The sequence below is a fragment of the Salvelinus alpinus genome, chromosome 30, assembly GCF_045679555.1.
Source record: "Salvelinus alpinus chromosome 30, SLU_Salpinus.1, whole genome shotgun sequence".
NCBI lineage: Eukaryota > Metazoa > Chordata > Actinopteri > Salmoniformes > Salmonidae > Salvelinus > Salvelinus alpinus.
In genome coordinates this window covers 23,446,470-23,469,968 of record NC_092115.1, presented here as the reverse complement: position 1 = coordinate 23,469,968, position 23,499 = coordinate 23,446,470, and the positions used below count along the sequence as shown (strand labels likewise).

The window sequence follows — 23,499 nt, the reverse complement described above, 5'->3', positions numbered from 1 at the left end:
GCCCATAATCTGTCCCCGAAATTGAGCCCGCGAAGTGAGGAATTTTTGCATGGAGGTCAATGATTGTCGATTTTGTCAACACATTTGTTTTCTATTGCTACATGAGGCTCATTTGATCGAATAGAAGTTCCATAATGGTTAGGTTTTGTTTTTACGGATGCACTGATCTAAGCGGACGCACGTGGCATTTCGACAACTTTGAAAAAGACTACTATCGGAGTTGTGCCTGTTGTCAGAGATAGATGGAGGACTCATCATGGGTATAACCTGTTTTAGCATGGATATTGCCATTGAGGGCTTCCACCATTTTAAAGTAGTCAACTGGATGGAGATTTCCTATGAGTTGGGAGCGGTCAGCCAATTAAAAATAAGAGAATTGACTCATTTTAAATGGAGATGGCCTCAATGACACTCAGATGCTATAATGGCAAAGATAAAAAGATGAGTCTTCTATCTCTGGCCTGTTGTTCACACACACGTATCTGCCCTCTCACTGGCTAGAATGGTCCAATCTGAACTCGCCTCCTCCCGCCTGCCTTTCATCTTTGAGGACATGTATTTACATTGTTAGAGCTGCCACTTGACTATCTTGTCAAATATAAAAGATAATTGATTCCAGACAGTTCACTCTCCACCTCCCCTCCCCCAACCACCATGTCACAGCCTCACTCTACTACAACATGCTTGAGGAGGTGGCAGGTGAACACATGGTTGAAGTCCCCTCCCTTAGTTATCGGCTGTCACTCACATGAGTTTCTTTTCATTTAAAACATTACTGCGTTTGGAGCTCTAAAATATATTTCAATGGTAGTGTTAAGTCGGTTTTAACCAATACCGATTTATTGCGTATTAGGCTGTAGCATAACTATAGCCTGACAGATATCGGTTGATAGATATTATCGGACAGTATTAGCCTTATACAGAAATATTTGTATCGGTCTTTATTCCACCGATAAAGCGCCCATATTCTATACATAGAATGAACAAATACTTGTGCTCCTTTGCGGTATTAGGGTGCTCTACGAGCTGCTCATTGAACATCATTCAGCCTGTAAGTCATGCTGTGAGAGTCAGTGTTCGTAGTGGTTTGACGGTGAGTAGCTTGCCACAGCTGTTTTTGAATAAGTAAATAATCAAAATTACACTTCACCAAGCAAGCAGTCCTATCCTCATCATATGCTCACTTGGTTAATGTTAGCTGGCTAGCTAACCAGCAATGTAGTTAGGCTCTTTCTAGCCAGCAAGGTAGTTAGACTGCTGCGCCCCCTCGGGAGGCCCTTAGGCTAAGGCAGTGCTAGAGGCGTCACTACCGACCCGGGTTTGATCCCAGGCTGTGTTGCAGCCGGCCGCGGCCAAGAGACCCATGAGGCTGCGCACAATTGGCCCAGCGTCGTCCGGGTTAGGGGAGGGTTTGGCCGGCCGGGATGTCCTTGTCCCATCGCGCTCTAGCGACTCCTTTGGCGCGCCGGTCACATGCACGCTGACATCGGTCGACAGTTGTACGGTGTTTCCTCAGACACATTGGTGCGGCTGGCTTCCGGGTTAAGTGAGCAGTGTGTCAAGAAGCAGTGTGGCTTGGCTGGGTTGTGTTTCAGAGAGCGCATGGCTTGCGACATTCGCCTCTCCTGAATCCGTACTGGAGTTGCAGCGATGGGACGAGACTTTAACTACCAATTGTGTATCACAAAATTGGGGAAATAAAGTACTAAATAAATAGAGTAATTAGCTTAGGTAAGTGGCTAGCTAGCAAGCAATCTCAAATCATCAAATCAAAGTTTATTTGTCACGTGCGCTGAATACGCTGAACAGGTGTAGACCTTACAGTGAAATGCTTACTAACAGGCTTTAACCAATAGTGCAAAAAAGGTATTAGGTGAACAATAGGTAGGTAAAGAAATAAAACGACAGTAAAAAGACAGGCTATATACAGTAGCGAAGCTATAAAAGTAGCGGGGCTACATACAGACACCGGTTAGTCAGGCTGATTTGAGGAAGTTTGTAGATATGGTTAAAGTGACTCTGCATACATGATGAACAGAGAGTAGCAGTAGCGTGAAAGAGGGGTTGGAGGGGGTGGTGGGTGGGACACAATGCGGTTAGCCAATTTGCGGGAGCACTGGTTGGTCGGCCCAATTGCGGTAGTATGTACATGAATGTATAGTTAGTGACTATGCATATATGATAAACAGAGAGTAGCAGCAGCGTCAAGAGGGGTTGGGGGGGTGGGGCACACAATGCAAATAGTCCGGGTAGCCATTTGATTACCTGTTCAGGAGTCTTATGGCTTAGGGGTAAAAACTGTTGAGAAGCCTTTTTATCCTAGACTTGGCACTCCCGTACCGCTTGCCATGCGGTAGTAGAGAGAACAGTCTATGACTAGGGTGGCTGGAGTCTTTGCCTTCCTCTGACACTGCCAGGTGTAGAGGTCCTGGATGGCAGGCAGCTTAGCCCCAGTGATGTACTGGGCCGTACGCACTACCCTCTGTAGTGCCTTGCGGTCAGAGACCGAGCAATTGCCGTACCAGGCAGTGATGCAACCAGTCAGGATGCTCTCGATGTTGCAGCTGTAGAACTTTTTGAGGATCTGAGGACCCATGCCAAATCTTTTTAGTTTCCTGAGCGGGAATAGGCTTTGTTCTGCCCTCTTCACGACTGTCTTGGTGTGTTTGGACCATTCTAGTTTGTTGGTGATGTGGACACCAAGGAACTTGAAACTCTCAACCTGCTCCACTACAGCCCCGTCGATGAGAATGGGGGCGTGCTCGGTCCTCCTTTTCCTGTAGTCCACAATAATCTCCTTAGTCTTGGTTACATTGAGGCATAGGTTGTTATTCTGGCACCACCCGGCCAGGTCTCTGACTTCCTCCCTATAGGCTGTCTTGTCGGTGATCAGTCCTACCACTCTTGTCGTCTGCAAACTTAATGATGGTGTTGGAGTCATGCCTGGCCATGCAGTTGTGGGTGAACAGGGAGTACAGGAGGGGACTGAGCACGCACCCCTGGGGAGCTCCAGTGTTGAGGATCAGCGTGGCAGATGTGTTGCTACCTACCCTCACCACCTGGGGGCGGCCCGTCAGGAAGTCCAGGATCCAGTTGCAGAGGGAGGTGTTTAGTCCCAGGATCCTTAGCTTAGTGATGAGCTTTGAGGGTACTATGGTGTTGAACGCTGAGCTGTAGTCAATGAATAGCATTCTCACATAGGTGTTCCTTTTGTCCAGGTGGGAAAGGGCAATGTGGAGTGCAATAGAGATGGCATCATCTGTGTTACTTATGTGTGAATACTGGACTGGTGCCAAAGTCAAGACTCCTTAATACAAAAATAGCATTGTTACTATCTGGGACTATTATGTTAATGGATTAATTTATTTAGTTGACGCAGATCTATCATTCAGGCCATGTGCTTCATTCATGAGATAAGATTGTTAGCTAGTTACCTAGCTAAATTAGAACGTGTGACTAAAACCAGTGTGGCAAGTATTTTCCTGTATTAATGTTTTCAGTCATCAGTGCATGCCATTTGCAGTTGAAATGTATAGCCAATACATTTTGTATTGAATAACAGTGTAATTTACATTATGGTATCAGTAAAAACTTTGTCTTCATGAACAGCTTGCGTGTGCTTGTCATAACAGACAATACATTATGTGATAACAAGGAATCCCATTGGGCAATGAATGGAGGAATGTATAACGCCTCAAACAGCAGACTGTCGACCAATTGTCTTCATGTTGTCATGCTGTCATGCTGCGTCACGCGGTTGCTAAGCTAATTGTCACGCAATCCCTTCTCGAAGTCAGGGTATCAGTCAAGAAACATGCCCTTTTTCCCTCAAAAGTACTTGAGGTCAAGGTTCCGAAGCTATCTGATATTACAGAAAATAAGTTGTTTGTAATGTTGTACATCTTGTTGACCAAATTCATGCTAATGTTTGTTTTTTTAGCTAGCGCCCAATTGACTCCCATACACTCATTGAAGGATAGCTTTCATTGTCCCAGAATTTCCCAGAATGCAGCGCGTGGTCTATTGACGATGCATGGGAAACATACACTTTGGGGCGGCAGGGTAGCCTAGTGGTTAGAGCGTTGGACTAGTAACCAAAAGGTTGCAAGTTCAAATCCCCGAGCTGACAAGGTACAAATCTGTCGTTCTGCCCCTGAACAGGCAGTTAACCCACTGTTCCTAGGCCGTCATTGAAAATAAGAATTTGTTCTTAACTGACTTGCCTAGTTAAATAAAGGTATAAAAAAAAAAAAAAAAAAAAAAAAAAAAATGGGAAACATACACAATGGGCGTTAATACGATTCAAATGGAGTTTCCCCATCTCCTCCAAAGAATCTCTGAACAAGCTCTCATTGTAGGTTGCCATAAAGTGTTTCTTTACACTACAATGCTTTACAAGGTAATGTATCTACTCAATACAAAGTGGTGACATTATGAACAGAATATTACAGGATTTCACTGCAGTTTGATCTTGTGAAATGTGCCGTTTCAGATTTACTTTGAGACAGGTTAATTCATTCAGCCCTTGTTTATTAGTGTGCTTGTGGTGCTTCAGCACAAACACTTTGCATTCTTATCCACTGCCATAGATGGGCAAATCTTTAAGATGTACCTAAGAAGGTAAACTGTGTGCTTTTGTATTTATAGAGGATATAGTTGCTTTTTGGTGGTTATGTAAACAAAAATAAAGAGTTCTTTAAATAATGTTTATTTTTATATTTAGTTATGAAATCATAATTTAGAGTACCTCCTTGGAGCACAATTTGTGGGGAAAAAATTAACTACCTCTAAAAGGTAGTCTGGTCCCGTGTGGCTCAGTTGGTAGAGCATGGCGCTTGCAACGCCAGGGTTGTGGGTTCATTCCCCACGGGGGGACCAGGATGAATATGTATGAACTTTCCAATTTGTAAGTCGCTCTGGATAAGAGCGTCTGCTAAATGACTTAAATGTAAAAGCATATATCTGCAGATGAGATGAGAACTTGTTCTCAACTAGCCTACCTGGTTAAATAAAGGTGAAATAAATCAAATGTATCATAATCGTTGACGTTTACCTCCCTAGAGAATCGGTATTTGACCCAAACATCCCGTATTGGTCGGGCTCTTAGTGTAACAGTTCTAGGGATTGCTTTAGGCTAATTATTGTGTGCAGTTAATTCTTCTGATGCTGATAGTGTCATGGTTTCTATGGAAGAAGTTTTGTTTAATTTAAATCTGACAACTTCCCTAGCCTACCCCCCACTGTTACTAATGTGTAAAACGACAAGATGCCTTCCACTGTAAACCAACTTAGTCTTTATCTTATGTCTTTTTAATACTTTTTTATACTTATAGAAGAAAACAAGGGGTTCTCTCAGCCAGCCTTTGTTTGCGCTCTCAACTGTAAATAATGTTGCTTATCAATAAACCAATTGTTTTGTAAGGAAAGCCCGAATTCCTCATGGCTTCGTGCTGTAGACCAGTGGTTCCCCAACGTTTTATAGTCCCATACCCCTTCAAACATTCAACCTCCAGCTGCGTACCCACTCTAGCACCAGGGTCAGCACACTCTCAAATGTTGTTTTTTGCCATCAGTATAAGCCTGCCACACGCACTATACGATACATTTATTAAACATGAGTGTGAGTTTTTGTCACATCCCGGGTCATGGGAAGTAACAAAGAGCTCTTATAGGACCAGGGCACAAATAATAATAATCAATAATTTTGCTCTTTATTTAGCCATCTTACATATAAAACCTTTTGTTCATCAAAAATAGTGAATAACTCGCCACAGGTTAATGAGAAGGGTGTGCTTGAAAGAATGCACATACCTCTGCAACGTTGGGTTGTATTGGAGAGCGTCTGTCTTAAATCATTTCCCACACAGTCTGTGCCTGTATTTAGTTTTCATGCTAGTGAGGGCCGAGAATCCACTCTCACATAGATACATGGTTGCAAAGGGTATCGGTGACTTTTTGTTGCAAAGGGTATCGCGATTTGCCAAGGCAAGAAACTCTGAGCTCAGCCCAATCCAGAAATCTGGCAGTGGCTTCTTTTTTAATTCAATTTTCACAGAACCGCTTGTTGCAATTTCGATGAGGCTCTCTTGTTCAGATATCTGTAAGTGTACTGGAGGCATGGCATGAAAGGGATAACGAATCCAGTTGTTTGTCGTCCATTTCGGGAAAGTACCTGCGTAATTGCGCTCCCAACTCATTCAGGTGCTTCGCTATATCACATTTGACATTGTCTGTAAGCTTGAGTTTATTTGCACACAAAAAATCATACAATGATGGAAAAACCAGTGTGTTGTCCTTGTTAATGCAGACAACTTCTTAATCATAGCCTCAATTTTGTCCCGCACACTGAATATAGTTGCGGAGAGACCCTGTAATCCTAGATTGAGATCATTCAGGCGAGATAAAACATCACCCAGATAAGCCAGTCGTGTGAGAATCTCGTCATTATGCAAGCAGACAAACAAGTGAAAATGATGGTCAGTAAAGAACTTTAAGCTCGTCTCTCAATTAATAAAAAAAAGAAACTTGTCAATACTTTGCCCCTTGATAACCAGCGCACTTCTGTATGTTGTAAAAGCGTTACATGGTTGCTGCCCATATCATTGCATAATGCAGAAAATAAATGAGAGTTCAGGGGCCTTGCATCCACCGAGAGGCCACAAGAGCTTCTCGGTGGATGCTGCAGTGTACCCAAGTGGCGTCTGGAGCAACTTCTTGCACGAGCGGTTCCACTCCACTATGTGTCCCTGTCAAGGCTTTTGCTCTATCAGTACAGATACCAACACATCTTGACCACCAACGTCCATTTGATGTCACAAAGCTGTCCAGTTCTTTAAAAGCATCCTCTTCTGCAAACCAGTGGAAACGAGGACAACAGGAGAGGATGCTTTTAAAGAACTGGACATCTTTGTGACATCAAATGGATGTTGGTGGTCAAGATGTGTTGGTATCTGTACTGATAGAGCAAAAGCCTGTCTTCCTTAATTGACCCCACCCATAAACGTAACGGACATATACCAGGAGGTCTGCCAGGCCCGACACGTCTGACTCATCCAACTGTAACGCATATAATTCACTGGCTTATGCGAAGCAGTAATTGTTTCAGAACATCTCCTGCCATGTCACTGATGCGTTGTGAAACAGTGCTGAAGTGATGTTGAAGTGATGAAGGCATTGTCTGTATAGTTTTTTGGGGCCTTTTCCCCCAGCATTGTCCCTGCCACATCCGCGGCATCAGGAAGAATTCAGTCATCCGCAATAGTATGGGGCTTGCCTGTCCTAGCCACTTGGTAGCTTACCATATGAGACGCTTCTAATTAATGGTATCTGTTGCTTTTATACATGTCTTACTACTCGAAAGTTGTCTTTATGCCCGCTCAAAAAACTCCCGTGGCTTCTAAATGTCTGTGCAAAGAGTGAAGGTTTCCTCCAAGAGAGTAACGGTTAATGTGATTGGATGTTAATTATTTGACTAGGCTACCTGTATTTGACATTGTGTTATTTCGCTGAACACTAGATGGTTTAATTTTATTTTTGGCAGTGAAACGAGGCTACTCAGGCAAGAAAAAAAACTCTCATAAATGTATAGCCCCATTGGAAAATATAAATGTGCTGTTTGAAAATGTGAAGGGAAAAAAATGTCAAAGAATCGTACCCCAGTTCGGGAATACCTGCTCTACGCTATAGTTGTTTTTTTGTCACAAACTAAAATTAGGCAAACTATTAGAATTTTAGCAATAGTTATAGCGGAGCGATTTCTGCGTAGTGCATCTTTAAGTGCATCAGCTCAATCATAAAAGCGATCATTGCATTAGACTACCATTTTGGTAAAGACTGAAATGTTAGCTATTCCTGCTCACTTTATGTTTGTTACTGCAGGCCTACATCATCACTGAAATGATGCATTTATAGGGCATAGCTGGCCTTGTGGGTATTACTTTGTACAGTTTTAGCTAATCAGTGAAAGAATGCACCTAGGGCTTGAAAGCTAAAAGTAGGCCTACAGTGACAATCACAGCCACAGTGTACTGTAAAACTCTTTTTGGTTGAAGGTACTAAGAACAAACCTTGGCCACCCAAGACTCTTAATCGGTCCCACACACCAGTAAGATTTGTAAAATGTTTGCTTGCAGAGAGTACTTAGCGCCTGTGAACAATGTCACCAGACTTTGTTAAAATACTCCATTCCAGAAGGTGGCAGTAGCATTGCATTCTTACGCTTAGTTTGGCGATGCGAGTCCCTGTGTATTTTGCTTTGTAGGTATCCAATGTTTGCTAACTAGCTACCTGTGCTAATGTTGCTTTTGTTGTAAAAATCCGTTGTTTATACTAGACAGATGACCACAGCTAGATAACTAGCTAGCAAGATAACGAAGAAACTATTTAATTCACTCTCCATAATCCCATACTGCCAGTGGCTGCCCATAGCCAATTATTTAGCTGGCTAGATAACCTTAGCTAAACCTTCAGAATGTAATTCGCTAATTTTTTCCTTTTTGTTGTCACTCCTGTCGGTTTCCCCACTTGGAGGTTTGTGCTCTCTGATTGACTCAAAGTCAAGTTGTCGGCCACTGAGGAGCATTGCAATTCTACAAGTAGCAATGGCAGATTCGTCGGTACCAGTTCAGTATGCAGCTGGTACATCTTTTGTTCTAGCAAGAGAAGAAATGGCCTCCTACTGTGATAAGTACCTATTGGCAGTCAGATTCTCTTAATGATTTAAACCTTAGCTGCCAAAGAGTAACCATGTCCTTGTTCAAGGCTAAACCATAATTTCCATTGCCCTTTCCTCGTTATCTTCAGGATTTGCCTTGCCTGTGAACTAGACTACTAGTCTAGTGACTGCCTGACCACCTGTATTCACTGTTGAGGCTTCCTTTGTCTCCACTGAGTGGCTCTTCCATGTTGGGTTGACGAGAGGCCCTTTTGTTTGCCTCTGCTTGCCACTTCATTGCTGTGCCAACAGATGCTGTTTGTCTTGTTTACGAGGATGTGGGGGTGGTTTTAGAAATTAGATGTCAATGACGGTCTGTTCCCAGTGCGATTCCCCGATGCTCGAGCACTCTTAAGTTTGCTTGTTCACAGAATGTCACATTCAGATGCTTTGGTGTCATGCCTGTGCATCATAATGGAAGTGGCTAGTGGAAAGAGTGGGCAAATTGGTTGTAAAAGGTCAGACAAATGGTTAAGCTTAAAGTTCTTTATGTCTATGACATGTTATGGAAATGTCAACCAGTCAAGTATGCCTGTGTCTCGTTGCTCTTGTGTGTGATTTTAGTTTTTTCCCCATGTTTTAATTAGCAACTTTCTCAGTGTTAAGCTAAACTCTTTTTCTACTTAAATAGATTTGAGGAGAAATTTAACACAATCGAATGGGTATAAGCGCAAGTAAACAACTTTCTATTACTTCCTGCTTTTTTTCATTTGAAAAGATTTCTCTAGATGTTAAAGCAGACCTGTTGAAATCCACGCCTAGTTTAGTGACTCACAGGCCAGTTGAGGTAGAATTTGTACATGTCTTATGTTTGAATAGGAGACTCACTGGGCCAAAGCAGGCACTCCAGAACATTTATAGCATACTCGACTATTCACTTTAATCTCAATGTAAACGCATGAATTCATGACAAAACCAGCTCACACCCGACAGGCAGGCAGGCAGGCAGGCAGACAGGCAGGCAGGCAGACGTTCACGCAGGCAGGCAGGCAGACGTTCACGCAGGCAGACGTTCACGCAGGCAGACGTTCACGCAGGCAGGCAGACGTTCACGCAGGCAGGCAGGCAGACGTTCACGCAGGCAGGCAGGCAGACGTTCACGCAGGCAGGCAGGCAGGCAGACGTTCACGCAGGCAGGCAGGCAGGCAGACGTTCACGCAGGCAGACGTTCACGCAGGCAGACGTTCACGCAGGCAGGCAGACAGACGTTCACGCGGGCAGGCAGACAGACGTTCACGCGGGCAGGCAGACAGACGTTCACGCGGGCAGGCAGACAGACGTTCACGCGGGCAGGCAGACAGACGTTCACGCGGGCAGGCAGACAGACGTTCACGCGGGCAGGCAGACAGACGTTCACGCGGGCAGGCAGACAGACGTTCACGCAGGCAGGCAGACAGACGTTCACGCAGGCAGGCAGACAGACGTTCACGCAGGCAGGCAGACAGACGTTCACGCAGGCAGGCAGACAGACGTTCACGCAGGCAGGCAGACAGACGTTCACGCAGGCAGGCAGACAGACGTTCACGCAGGCAGGCAGACAGACGTTCACGCAGGCAGGCAGACAGACGTTCACGCAGGCAGGCAGACAGACGTTCACGCAGGCAGGCAGACAGACGTTCACGCAGGCAGGCAGACAGACGTTCACGCAGGCAGGCAGACAGACGTTCACGCAGGCAGGCAGACAGACCTTTAAGATATAATATCACTTTTAAAATACAGAAACGCAGCCAACAAAATGCATCAAACGGCTGTATTTTGAAAGTTGCACATCTTAAACTTGATTGCTGACATGTCAAACATTTCCGGACTATATCAACAATGGGCTAATGAAACAAATATCAAAAGATAATTTTGGGGGTGGAATTGTCCTTTTAACAGAGGTCCCTCAAAAGGCAAAGTTCATTGTGGTCCCGTGTGGCTCAGTTGGTAGAGCATGGCGCTTGCAACGCCAGGGTTGTGGGTTCATTCCCCACGGGGGGACCAGGATGAATATGTATGAACTTTCCAATTTGTAAGTCGCTCTGGATAAGAGCGTCTGCTAAATGACTAAAATGTAAATGTAAAAATTGTCATGGTCACTGCAACAACATACACAAAAACTCACTCGGGAGGAAATTAACTGATTCATTTAAATCCTCTATCTTTCCAAACCCTTCTGTAGTTGAGACATCTATATGTTTCAGTAAGTTACATGGCTTCACCTATATTTGCACACGCCACAATGGTTCCTGTATAGATTTTTTATTTTCTTTGCAGATCTGTTTAGAGAGCAAATTCTTTGTTAAACAAACAATTGTACCCCCTGTCGCCGTGTTGAAAGATCATTTCATTTCTTTACACAAAATAAATGACGTCTCCCCATACCATTTCTCCTAGCGCATATAGTCTGGTGTTCATCCCCCTTCAAGTCCTAGCCTGCTCAGACATGCCAAATAGGTTTTGAAAAGACCCTCTAGTATTACTGGAGAGCTTTGGAAATCCTTTTTTGTCTTGGTTTAAACAGACAATGCATCTGGAAAGGCTTGTTGTAAACAGTCTTTAGTGACTGATTAGCTTTTTTGGGTCATTGAGCAACAGCTTAATATTTATCCATGCGTTGTGGAAGAGATTTTTTTTCGTCTTTATTAACTGCGTAGTTGAACAGTTATGGTAGCTTGTATTGTTCACTGTGAACTATGCGCTCATCTTTTGGCTAAAGTATCAAAAATCTCATGTTTCTTTTCTGTTCTTCAGGCAAGGCTTTCGACATCACTTACGTGCGACTCAAGTTCCACACCAGCCGCCCAGAGAGCTTCGCCATCTACAAGCGCACAAGTGAGGATGGACCATGGACGCCTTACCAGTACTACAGTGGCTCCTGTGAGAAGACCTACCAGAAGACCAACAGGGGCTTCATCCGCACCGGACAGGACGAACAACAGGCCCTGTGCACAGACGAGTTCAGCGACATCTCACCCCTGACTGGAGGAAACGTCGCCTTCTCCACCCTTGAAGGCCGGCCCAGTGCTTACAACTTTGACAACAGCCCAGTTCTTCAGGTAAAGAAAACATCTGCTGTTTTATAGCGTTCTAGAGACCTTGACATAGGAACATTGTGTGATGCTTTTGTTCCAGCTCCATATGTATGATCCCAGACTTGTGTCCCTGGGTGGCTGTTTTATTTTGCTTTATTTTTCCAAGGTTGTCTGAGGCACAGAGTATGTAGTGCATCATATATAGGTAGTGTTGAGGCAATCAATGATGTGGAAGAGTAGGTGGACAGAGTAATGATAAGTTAGCCCCTATACTTGAGATATTTTGGCCTGGACATTTGCTGTTGGCAGGTGTGCCCAATGGAAGGGAGTAGCACACTAGTCCAGTTGGGAAAGTGTGAGAGCCTGACCAGTGCCAAGTGCTGCAACATGTTGCTAGGTGACGCCCCCAGATTTCCCACTACAGTACTGATTGAATTTCGCTCTACAGAGGCACAGCTGGAGATGTTTGTTGCACATTGCTTTTAGCAAGTGAGAATTTGTGTGTGTGCTTCCAGACAAAGCACAACGATACTACTAGCCTATAGGGCCGGAGAATTCAAATCAAATTTTATTTGTCACATACACATGGTTAGCAGATGTTAATGCGAGTGTAGCGAAAATTGCCAGGGACCTCACGATACAATATGTATTGCATTTCAATATTGCAGTTTCATGTTTCAAACATATTGCTCATAGTGCTGAAAACATGTTGGCTCACTTAAAAGTAAAAAAGATGTAGAACAATCTATTGGATAAAAAATACCTGAGTTTTTGCACAGGTACAGCCGACTAGCGCTAGCTAATGCTACCTAGCAATAACAACAAAAAAGCTAAACGTTTTTATTTTTATTTTTGATCAGTGTTGATATAATATTGTCAAAAATAATATTATTATATGTAACTGTATCGATTTGTTTTCCTCCCATCACTACTAACCTAGATCAGATTTTTAACCCAAATGACTAACATTTTATAGACTAACCGTTTATAGCCTTAACCTACTACTTACTATGTTCATGTAAGAAAGTTGTCTTTATATATAAAGGGTTTATCTTGAGTGCTTTGTTAATTAAAAGTAGTCCGCTGATGCCTGGTAATTTCAGATATATTTTAACGTTATAATTCTTGTTTTTACAAAAACTAGTCAGCTCATGACTCATAGTACGTATTTATCTGCTATTGGTTGTTCATGCTATTTTCTGCCTTTGTAGAATACCCTGGCTTTCAAATGTAATGCTCTATCTCTAGCAAATGAACAAATTTAGCTCTGGCGCCATATACTTCCATATTTGACTTTCTCATGTGACATATAGCTATATATACCAAAGCCCAAGACTCTTTTTGGAATGGATACCTTTGAGGCGTCATAGGGCTACATTGCAGGGATAGTTGTATTTGTTAAGTGGACTCTGTAATATTTGAATGTTTAAGATTCCTAAGGATATGGAATATTTTTCGTACAACAACAATCTACCAAAACATTTTAATATTGGGCTAACTCTGTATACAGAAAATATAGCCTACAGGTAAGATAATGAACAGAAAAAAACTTCATCCAGCTGTAGAGTGCATTTGGAAAGTATTTTGACTTTTCCCACATTTTGTTACTTTAACAGCCTTATTATAAAATGTATTAAGTAGTTTTTTTCCGCTCATCAGTCTACACACAATACCCCATAATGACAAAGCAAGCACAGGTTTTTATACATTTAAGCAAATGTATAAAAAACAGTGATTACAGCCTTGAGTCTTCTTGGGTATGACGCTACAAGATTGGCCTGTATTTTGGGGAGTTTCTCCCATTCTTCTCTGCAGATCCTCTCATGCTCTGTCAGGTTGGATGGGGAGTGTCGCTGCACAGCTATTTTCAAGTCCGGGCTTTGGCTGGGCCACTCAAGGGCATGTGTTATCTTGGCTGTGTGCATAGGGTCGTGTCCTGTTGAAAGGTGAACCTTCGCTCCAGCCTGAGGTCCTGAGCACTCTGGAGCAGGTTTTCAAGAAGGATCTCTCTGTACTTTGCTCTGTTCATTTGATGTTATTTTAATGGACCAAAAAAATTGCCTTTATTTCAAAAACAAGGACATTTTTGAATTGACCCAAAACATTTGAACGATGGTGTATAAGTGGATGGAGTGATAGTGCCAGAGAAGTCAAAGGGGTAAACGAGCAGAGCCTTTGGCCCCGTGCCTGAGACAGACGGAGCCTGCTCTGACTCATGGCTGCCCTATGGATGTGTCAGACTGTTCTAGTAGAGTTAGGCTATAAGTGGCAAAACATTGGAGCTGTTGTCAGCAAAAACTCAAGCCTGATGTATGTTTTGAGTTAGTTAGTCTACTGGTAGTAGTTAGGCTACAACTAATTCTGCAGAATGTTTGTTGGCAAATAATTTTGCCTGAGCAAGCGATATGAAGCACATGGGACTTGGCTGCATTTACAACTCCTGTTCAAAAATAATTAAAACAGTGTATTAAAATGTTGAATGTAAAACAGGCTATTTAAACCTGCATGTGTGGAAAATAACAGAATCTTAGATGTTACTCTTCCGTTGTTTACGCCGGATTTGTCCTCTGCTGTAATTCTAAACAAGCAAACAAAAGGCTTCTGTCTTCTCATTCCAGAACCAGTCTGATTCCATGAGAATGTCTGAGGTTTACATTAGTTTGGCTGTATTTATTTTTCTTCTAAATGGCTGCAATAGGACCTGGGATAGTGCTTAGTCTCTCATTTAAAATGTAAACTTTAAACCCGAAAATAATTAATTTTACGTCAAACAAACCTATTGTGCAGTTCACATTAACATCTCCAATCCTCTCTCCCTTTTCTCCTCCGTCAAGAGAAGTTGTAAGTTAATAACTCTACATACATATTTAGCAGGCAAGGCCGGGCAGATGTGTTTGTAGAGTCTGACCTGGCTGCATTTTAACACTATCCTTTTTGTCTTTTTTTCAGGAATGGGTGACAGCTACAGATATCAAAGTGACCCTGAACAGGCTCAACACATTCGGAGATGAAGTTTTCAATGATCCCAAGGTCCTGAAATCCTACTACTACGCTATCTCAGACTTTGCAGTGGGAGGAAGGTGAGAGTGGTTCCCTCGGCATTATGCTATCTCTATCATGCAACAACTTTTGGCAGAAAAGCCACTGCCTGGCTTTTCCCTTGTGTACAGGTTTTTTACATTTTATTTTACCAATACCATTGAATATAGCAATTTCACACACACAAATATATTTTCTATGAATAATTAATCGTACAAGTTTTTATTTTATTTGGAATTAGAGCATAAAAAGGAAAAATGGCTACATAATTTATTCCTATCAAATTCCTTTAAAGGATGAGTCCCTGTCTGTTAGCCACACAGCGTGTTTTGTCTGGGTGTTGTTAGGTAAATCAATCATCTAAAGTAGCGTAGTCTGACTTTTGATCAAGTTCATATCACATATCTGACCCCATTTTACCTTGTGTGGGTTCATTCTCAGCGGCTTAACCAAGAATCCAAAAAAACTATCCCTCCCAAGTTTTGAACTGAAAAGCCAGAAGAGAAGAGGGGATTCTGACACGTATTAAACTTACCCCTTGCCGCTGCAGTGTCTTTTCACCTTAATCTGTTTTGAAATATAGAGCAGATTTCCATTACACAGCCACGCTGTTGGCATTCCTGCCTGGTTGTGCTGGATTATAGTGCACGGACGCCGGAATGGGGCGAGCCCCGATATGACGACAGAGTTGAGTCCAAAGACCAAGCCAGTCCAAGCTCTGGTGTAGTAGTCCTACTCTACCTGTCAGGGCACCAAGTTCACAGTCCACTGGTCAGCCATGTCAGCACATCTACCAGCTAGCCTATACTGAGTGGGAAATGGATCTGACTCATAGTACAGGTACTACAAAATGGAAATACAGTGAGGGAGGTTTGCTTTTTTTTGTTTTTTAGATAAACAAACGGCCTATTCTGTTTAATAGGCCTCTAATGCTATAGTGTCTTCCTTCCTGTTGTCAATTTTTCCACACTTCGCTGCCAAGGAACACTTGAAACAATACCTAAAGGTTGCTGCCATGCAAGTCTTCTCTTGTTCAGAAGGGCTCTTTCGAGGTGTCTCAGGTGGAGAATGTTCAGCCCTTCTGCATTGGGCAAACGCAATGGAGTTATCAGTCCAAATAGAACTCTCCCAGTGCTGACATTGATTTGGTTAAAGGTGTAATAGGAATATATTTGTTGATGGATCATTAAGTCAAATTATCTTGAAGTATTTTTGTGATTCCCAACGCATACTTCGAGTAATGACTTTCAAACGAACAAGATGTAGGCTACAAATAGTGGTGTGTTAGATGGAGTCCACGTTGACGTCCAAGATGCTGCTATCTGTCAAATGTAGATAAACACCTATTTGTGGATGACTGTAAATATAACCATGCTACTATCATGTGATAACAGGTCACCCACTTAAAAAGCTTGCATACAAAGGACAAAGGTGACTGACTTATATGATTGCACTGAAAATCAATGCAGTTGATATACCATATGGTTGGTGTTAGACTGTTTAACCAAGTAATTAAGTCTGTTAGGTTAATCAATAACTGAGTCCCATTTGATTTTTACAGTCAGGTCCTCTAAGACCAGTGCAAAAGACCACTGGTCAGAGACCATATTCATAAAGCGTCTCAGAGTAGAAGTGCTGATCTAGGATCAGTTTTGCCGTTTACGTCATAATGAATAAGATGACATAGACAGCGGGGACTTGATCCTCCTCAGAGAGGCTTTGTGAATACGGCCCAGATGTTTGAATTGTGCATTGTAACTCTCACGATGACGAACAGACTCCACTGGTCTCTGCTGTTCCAGGTGCAAGTGCAACGGCCATGCGAGTGAGTGTGCGAAAAACAACGGTTTCGGCAAACCGGTTTGCAACTGCAAGCACAACACGGAGGGCGATGACTGCAATGTGTGCAAGCCGTTCTACAACGACCGTCCCTGGAGGAGAGCTACAGCCAATAACCCTAACGAGTGTCTGCGTAAGTCAGTCCCTTGCCATCCCAAATGGTACTCTATTCCCTATATAGTGCACCACTTTTGACCAGAGCTCTATGGACCCTAGTCAGGGGCCCTGGTCAAAAGTAGTGCACGACATAGGGAATAGGATACTATTTGGGACACAACCCATGAGATGAGCGTCTGCGTAAATCCCATAGCAAGAAATCCTTCCTGTTTCTGTGCAGGCCAGGCAGACATTCATATCATACTGCAAATGCATAACTAATCCGGTTCAGAACAGTCCACACCACACTTCACACCCACTTCCACACCCACCTCAATCTGCTTCAGGCCACATAATCTGCCATTTAGGGGAAAGTACGCCTGATATGTGAAATGTGCCAAATGAAATGCCCCACCCTTTAATGCAGGGAAGATTCAGTATGATGTTGATGTTCCATATGTATGTGTTTCTACCACCCTCTCACATATATATTGAACCCATCATACGTTGTCCCTAAAACGTTATGGGGTTAACTGATAGCTTGTTTACCAAAGCCTGGTATGTAAAATGTGCTTTTCCCACTGAAATCCGGCAGTTTAAATTCTACTGCTTCCTCCCTAATATACACATACATTGATCTCACGCACACAAAAACGAATGACTACTTTTTCTGGTGGTCCCAGCGTGCAACTGTAATGGCAAGAGTGCAGAGTGCTACTTTGACCCTGAGCTCTACCGTGCCACTGGCCACGGAGGACACTGCCGCAACTGTGCCGACTACACAGACGGGCCCAACTGTGAGCGCTGCCTGGACAACTACTACAGACACACATCTGGCACCCGCTGCCTGCCCTGCAGCTGCAACCCAGTAGGTAAGTGTCTGGAGTCTATACCAATAAATCCTTATGTGCATCCGAAATGGCACTCTATTCCCTACATAGTGCACTACTTTTGACCAGAGTGGTGTAGGCCCTGGTCAAAAGTTGTGCACTACATAGGGAATAGGGTGCCATCTGGGATGCAGATGTACTGTTTCTATTGGGGTTAAAGGATAAGTCCAGTATGAAGCCAGGCTTTGTTGTGAAGGGACTGCCCTTGGTGCTGTTTTATGGGATTCAGCGACGAACCACAAGTCATAATTAGGGCTCGGAATTGTAAGGGACCTCACAATACGATACTATCACGATACTTGGGTGCCGATACAATATGTGCTGCGATTTGATACTGACATTTTATTGTAATTTGATGTTCCAAACATATTGCTCCATTTACTGTATGTCTGCTGCAGAGAGACAAAAGAGAGGGTGGGAATTTCTTTTGATCAGTAATGGAAATAAAAGACCTGGAGAACATGTTGACTCACTATTTAAAAAGAATCTATAGGATTAAAAATAACAGCATTTTCATACATCCTCTGCTCTGTTACCTCATGCTACCATTATTGTGCAATGTGTAACCTAATGAAAACCACTGCAAAACGCATGTGACATCGATACTGCTTTAGCTGCCAATACGGGTTATTAGAACAAGACTGTCCGCATGTGATGTGAATTATCTGTGCTCTTAAAACATGATTGTCTGCATGTGTGTTAGAGGTCATCCAATTAGTCGGCATGGCCGATTATCTTATAAAAGAAACGATCAATCTTCACATAATCACGAGTTAACGACACATGGTTGATGATATTACTATGTTAACTAGCTTGTCCTGCGTTGCTTATAATCAATGCCGTTCTTGTTAATTTATCATTGAATCACAGCCTACTTCAACTTTGCCAAACTGGTGATGATTTAACAAAAGCGCATTTGCAAAAAAAGCACATTCATTGCACAAATGTACCTAACCATAAACATCAATGCCTTTCTTAAAATCAGTACACAGAAGTATTTAAACCTGCATATTTAGATAAAATAAATGCATGTTAGCAGGTAATATTAACTAGGGAAATTGTGTCACTTCTCTTGCGTTCAGTGCAAGCAGAGTCAGGGGGTATATGCAACAGTTTGGGCCGCCTGGCTCGTTGCAAACTGTGTTTTCTTCCTAAGAAAGACCGTAATTAATTTGACAGAATTTTACATAATTATCACATAACATTGAAGGTTGTGCAATATTTAGACTTAGTTGCCACCTGTTCGATAAAATACGGGAAATAATATTTCGTTGAAAGAATAAACATTTTGTTTTCGAAATGATAGTTTCCGGATATGACCATAATGACCTAAGGCTCGTATTACTGTGCTTTGGACTAGTTACCGAAAGGTTGCAAGTTCAAATCCCCGAGCTGACAAGGTACAAATCTGTCGTTCTGCCCCTGAACAAGGAAGTTAACCCACTGTTCCTAGGCCGTCATTGAAAATAAGAATTTGTTCTTAACTGACTTGCCTAGTTAAATAAAGGTAAAATAAAAAATAAAAAAACTGTTTATTATAATTAAGTCTATTATTTGATAGAGCAGTCTGACTGAGCGGTGAGCATTCAAACAGCACTTTACTGCGTTTGCGAGCAGCTCTTAGCAATGCTTGATTCACCGCGCTGTTTATGACTTCAAGCCTATCGACTCCCGATATTAGGCTGGTAATACTAAAGTGCCTATAAGAACATCCAATAGTCAAAGGTATGTGAAATACAAATGGTATAGGTTGGAATAGTCGATGCGTCATAATTCCTATAACTACAACCTAAAACTTCTTTAGCTGGGAATTATTCCAGGAGTGGGAATATTGAAGCACCAGCTTTTATATGTTCTCATGTTCTGAGCAAGGAACTTAAACTTTTTTAAATGGCACATATTGCACTTTTACTTTCTTCTCCAACACTGTGTTTTTGCATTATTTAAACCAAATTGAACATGTTTCATTATTTATTTGAGACTAAATAGATTTTATTTATGTATTATGTTAAGTTAAAATGAAAGGGTTCATTGTTCATTCAGTATTGTTGTAATTGTCATTATTACAAATATATGTAAAAAATCGGCCGATTTTAATCGGTATCGGCGTTGAAAAATCCTAATCGGTCAACCTCTGTGTGTAGCAGTGTGCTGAAATGATGAACTGAGGTTGATCTGTGCTTCTATTTCCTCTCTACTGCCAGGCTCTCTGGCCACTCAGTGTGATAACACAGGACGCTGCAGCTGTAAACCAGGTGTGATGGGGGACAAGTGTGACCGCTGCCAACCTGGCTTTCACACGTTGACCGAAGCAGGCTGCAGGTAAAAACCAGCACTAACAAGCCAATCACTGTTACCAGCCACTCAACATGTCATTTATCTTTTTACTGCTCCAGATCAAACAATCTTAACGTTTTATTATGGTTCCTTCTAATGTATTTATCGTTTGCGCTTCATGTGTTTATTTGGGAGTGAGATGGAGCCCTTAATTTTAGCGTGTATCCCAAATAAAAAAATAATGTAACCTTTATTTAACTTCGCAAGTCAGTTAAGAACAAATTCTTGTTTACAATGATGGCCTACCCCAGCCAAACCTGGACGACGCTGGGCCAATTGTGTGCCGCCCTATCACAGCCGGATGTGATCAACCTGGATTCAAACCAGGGACTGTAGCGACGCCTCTTGCACTGAGATGCAGTGCCTTAGACCGCTGCGCCACTTGGGACCCTACTCCAGGGCTCTGTTCATAAGTAGTGCACTATAGAGGGAATAGGATATCATTTTGAATGCAGTTTATAGTTCTGCGCCAGGCAAGCAATTGTCCTTTTACTTTATTTAAGGAAATCAACATGCTCGCAGCAGGTCTGCTTTAGATTGTTGCTGTCTGACCCATGCTGTTAATGTGAATGGCTGTGCTTCCCCTCTCCCCTCCATCGTCCCTCTGCTATCCAGACCTTGCTCCTGTAACCCTTCCGGAAGCACACAGGAGTGTGATGTCCAGACAGGCCGTTGCCAGTGCAAGGACAACGTGGAGGGCTTCAGCTGTGACAGGTCAGCGTCAGACCTACTCGCTCTCTCCGTCACAGGGATTCATTACACAGACACACACACAACACAGATACAGCACACACACAAACATGATTTCCTTATAACAAAAATATACTCTAACAAGGTGTGTTGTCAGTTAGGAATGTATTTTGTCTGGGAATATTTATGGGTTTAGAGTGACACAGGGTTACGAAAGACTGTCACTTAGGCAGTGAGATACGAGTTGGCTCCATTCGGCTCGTGCAACACAGTTAACGGTATTGTTCATTGGGGTGGTAAACTGTTTTAAAGTTGCTTTGCAGCATTTCAGCTCCTCTTCTGTCATCACATCCTTATGTTGAACTACAGATGTTTAAAAGCCGCCCCTGACACACAGAAACACAGGAGAGTACCCCTCTCTCAGTGAAAGAATGCTCTGTATGTGTGCAAAATGGAATTAGACCGGCCACATGGTTCCCCTAGCAGCGAAGGAGAAAATAGCCCATAGATAGCTCAACCCTCCCCACTGAGACAGACTGGCAGCCAGGCCTTCTATGGCTTCTCCCAAGCCCAGTCACCCAGCCAGTCACCGCTGGCTTGTTTGCTGCCTGGAACACTTTTCTCTCTGCCTTTGTGCAATGGCCACCACCTAGCCCCCTCTCACCCCCAAAAACAGCACCTTTCCCCTCCACAGCTCCAGCTCCACAGACGCTGGTGGGTGAAACATTCCTCCCAGCCACCCAGCTGGGCCACAGATGGAATGAATGACCCCCCCCTCAGTGTAGATATGTCCCAAATAGCACCCTATTCCCTATAATGTGGTCAAAAGTAGTGTACCATATAAGGAATAGGATGCCATTTGGCACACTACAGTTTGTCAGATGCTGCATGGTCACTCACAACAAGAGACTGAAATTACAGACCGGTGTTTGTCTGTCTGCCTTTTAGGCGACAGCAGTTTCACAGTCTAATAAATTGTCATTCTCCCTGGCTGTCATTCGATTTAAACTGTCAATGTATTTTAGTCTCTGTTGAAATGTATATCCATATCATATGAGGACTCGAAAGGCAATGTAGGACTCATTATAGAATATAAGCTACGTCTCAAACTGAATGTCAATAGTTTCACATACAGTGCCTTCAGAAAGTATTCATACCCCTTGGCTACATAAGTATTCATACCCCTGAGTCAATACATGTTATAATCACCTTTGATAGCGATTACACCTGTGAGTCTTTCTGGGTAAGTTTCGGTGAGCATTTCACACCTGGATTGTACAATATTTGCAAATGTATTTTTTTAAACTCTTCAAGCTCTGTCAAGTTGGGTGTTGATCGTTGCTAGACAGCCATTTTCAAGTCTTGCCATAGATTTTCAAGTACATTTAAGTCAAAACTGTAACTCAGCCACTCGGGAACGTTCAATGTTTTGGTGAGCAACTCCAGTGTGTATTTGACCTTGTGTTTTAGGTTATTGTCCTGCTGAAAGGTGAATTCATCTCCCAGTGTCTGGTGGAAAGCAGACTGAACCAGGTTTTCCTCTAGGATTCTGCCTTTTCTCAGCTCCATTCAGTTTATTTTTTATCCTGAAAACTCCCCAGTCCTTAACAATTACAAGCATATCCATAACTTGATGCAGCCACCACTATGCTTGAAAATATGGAGAGTGGTACTCAGTAATGTATTGGATTTTCCCCAAACATAACTTTGTATTCAGGACAAAAAGTTAATTGCTTTGCCACATTTCTTTGAAGTATTACTTTGGTGCCTTGTTGCAAACAGGATTAATGTTTTGAAATATTTTATTCTGTACAGGCTTCCCTCTTTTCACTCTGTCAATTAGGTTAGTATTGTCGTGTAACTACAATATTGTTGTTGCGCCATCATTTTTTCCCCTATCACAGCCATTAAACTCTTAACTGTGTTAAAGTTACCGTTGGCCTCATGGTGAAATCCCTGAGTTGTTTCCTTTCTCTCCGGCGACTGAGTTAGGAAGGATGTCTGTATCTTTGTAGTGACTGGGTGTATTAATACACCATCCAAAGTGTAATTAATAACTGCACCATGCTCAAAGAGATATTCAATGTCTGCTTTTTACATTTTTAGCCATCTACCAATAGGTGCTCTTCTTTGTGAGGTATTGCAAAACCTCCCTGGTCTTTGTGGTTGAATCTGTGTTTGAAATGCACTGCTCGACTGAGGGACCTTACAATTATCTGTATGTGTGGGGTACAGAGATGAGGTAGTCATTCAGAAATAATGTTAAAAATAATTGCACACAGAGTGAGTCCATGCAACTTATTATGTGACTTGTTAAGCACATTTTTACTCCTGAACTTAAAGGGGTTGAATACTTATTGACTCAAGACATTTCAGCTTTTCATTTGTAGTTCATTTGTTAAAAAAAAAGAAAAGAAATCCACTTTGACATTATGGTGTATTGTGTGTAGGCCAGTGACACAGAATCTCAATTTAATACATTTTAAATTCAGGCAGTAACACAACAAAATGTAGAAAAAGGTCAAGGGGTGTGAATACTTTCTGAAGGCGCTGTATCCAATCCTAAAGCCTCATTTTACCTCAGTTTTATTCTGGTAACTTTTTATGAAATCGATTGACTATGTTGACTATCTATTTGCAGATTTAGACTTACCCATTGCGCATATCATTCTTTATGGACTTTGCAATTAAAAGGCTGTGGTTTATTTTAGGTGTAAGCTGGGCTACTTCAACATGGACCCCCAGAACCCTCAGGGTTGCACTCCGTGCTTCTGCTTCCAGCATTCATCTGTCTGTGACAGCGCTGAAGGCTACAGCATTGACACAGTCTCCTCCACCTTCGACCGAGGTAAGCCCATACACACCTTTTCATTATGGGCCG

The 23,499-nt window shown here is 42.6% G+C and overlaps 1 protein-coding gene across 1 annotated transcript in view; it reads left to right on the top strand.

Annotated features, from left to right (window-relative positions):
- LOC139559749 (laminin subunit gamma-1-like) overlaps nucleotides 1–23,499 on the top strand; it is an 83,272-nt gene that overhangs the window by 43,374 nt on the left and 16,399 nt on the right. The window contains exons 2-8 of the mRNA XM_071376064.1: nucleotides 11,447–11,751; nucleotides 14,677–14,807; nucleotides 16,569–16,738; nucleotides 17,385–17,573; nucleotides 19,796–19,913; nucleotides 20,544–20,642; nucleotides 23,330–23,466. Of these exons, the coding sequence (XP_071232165.1) occupies nucleotides 11,447–11,751; nucleotides 14,677–14,807; nucleotides 16,569–16,738; nucleotides 17,385–17,573; nucleotides 19,796–19,913; nucleotides 20,544–20,642; nucleotides 23,330–23,466 (1,149 nt within the window). The remainder of the gene's footprint in view (nucleotides 1–11,446; nucleotides 11,752–14,676; nucleotides 14,808–16,568; nucleotides 16,739–17,384; nucleotides 17,574–19,795; nucleotides 19,914–20,543; nucleotides 20,643–23,329; nucleotides 23,467–23,499) is intronic.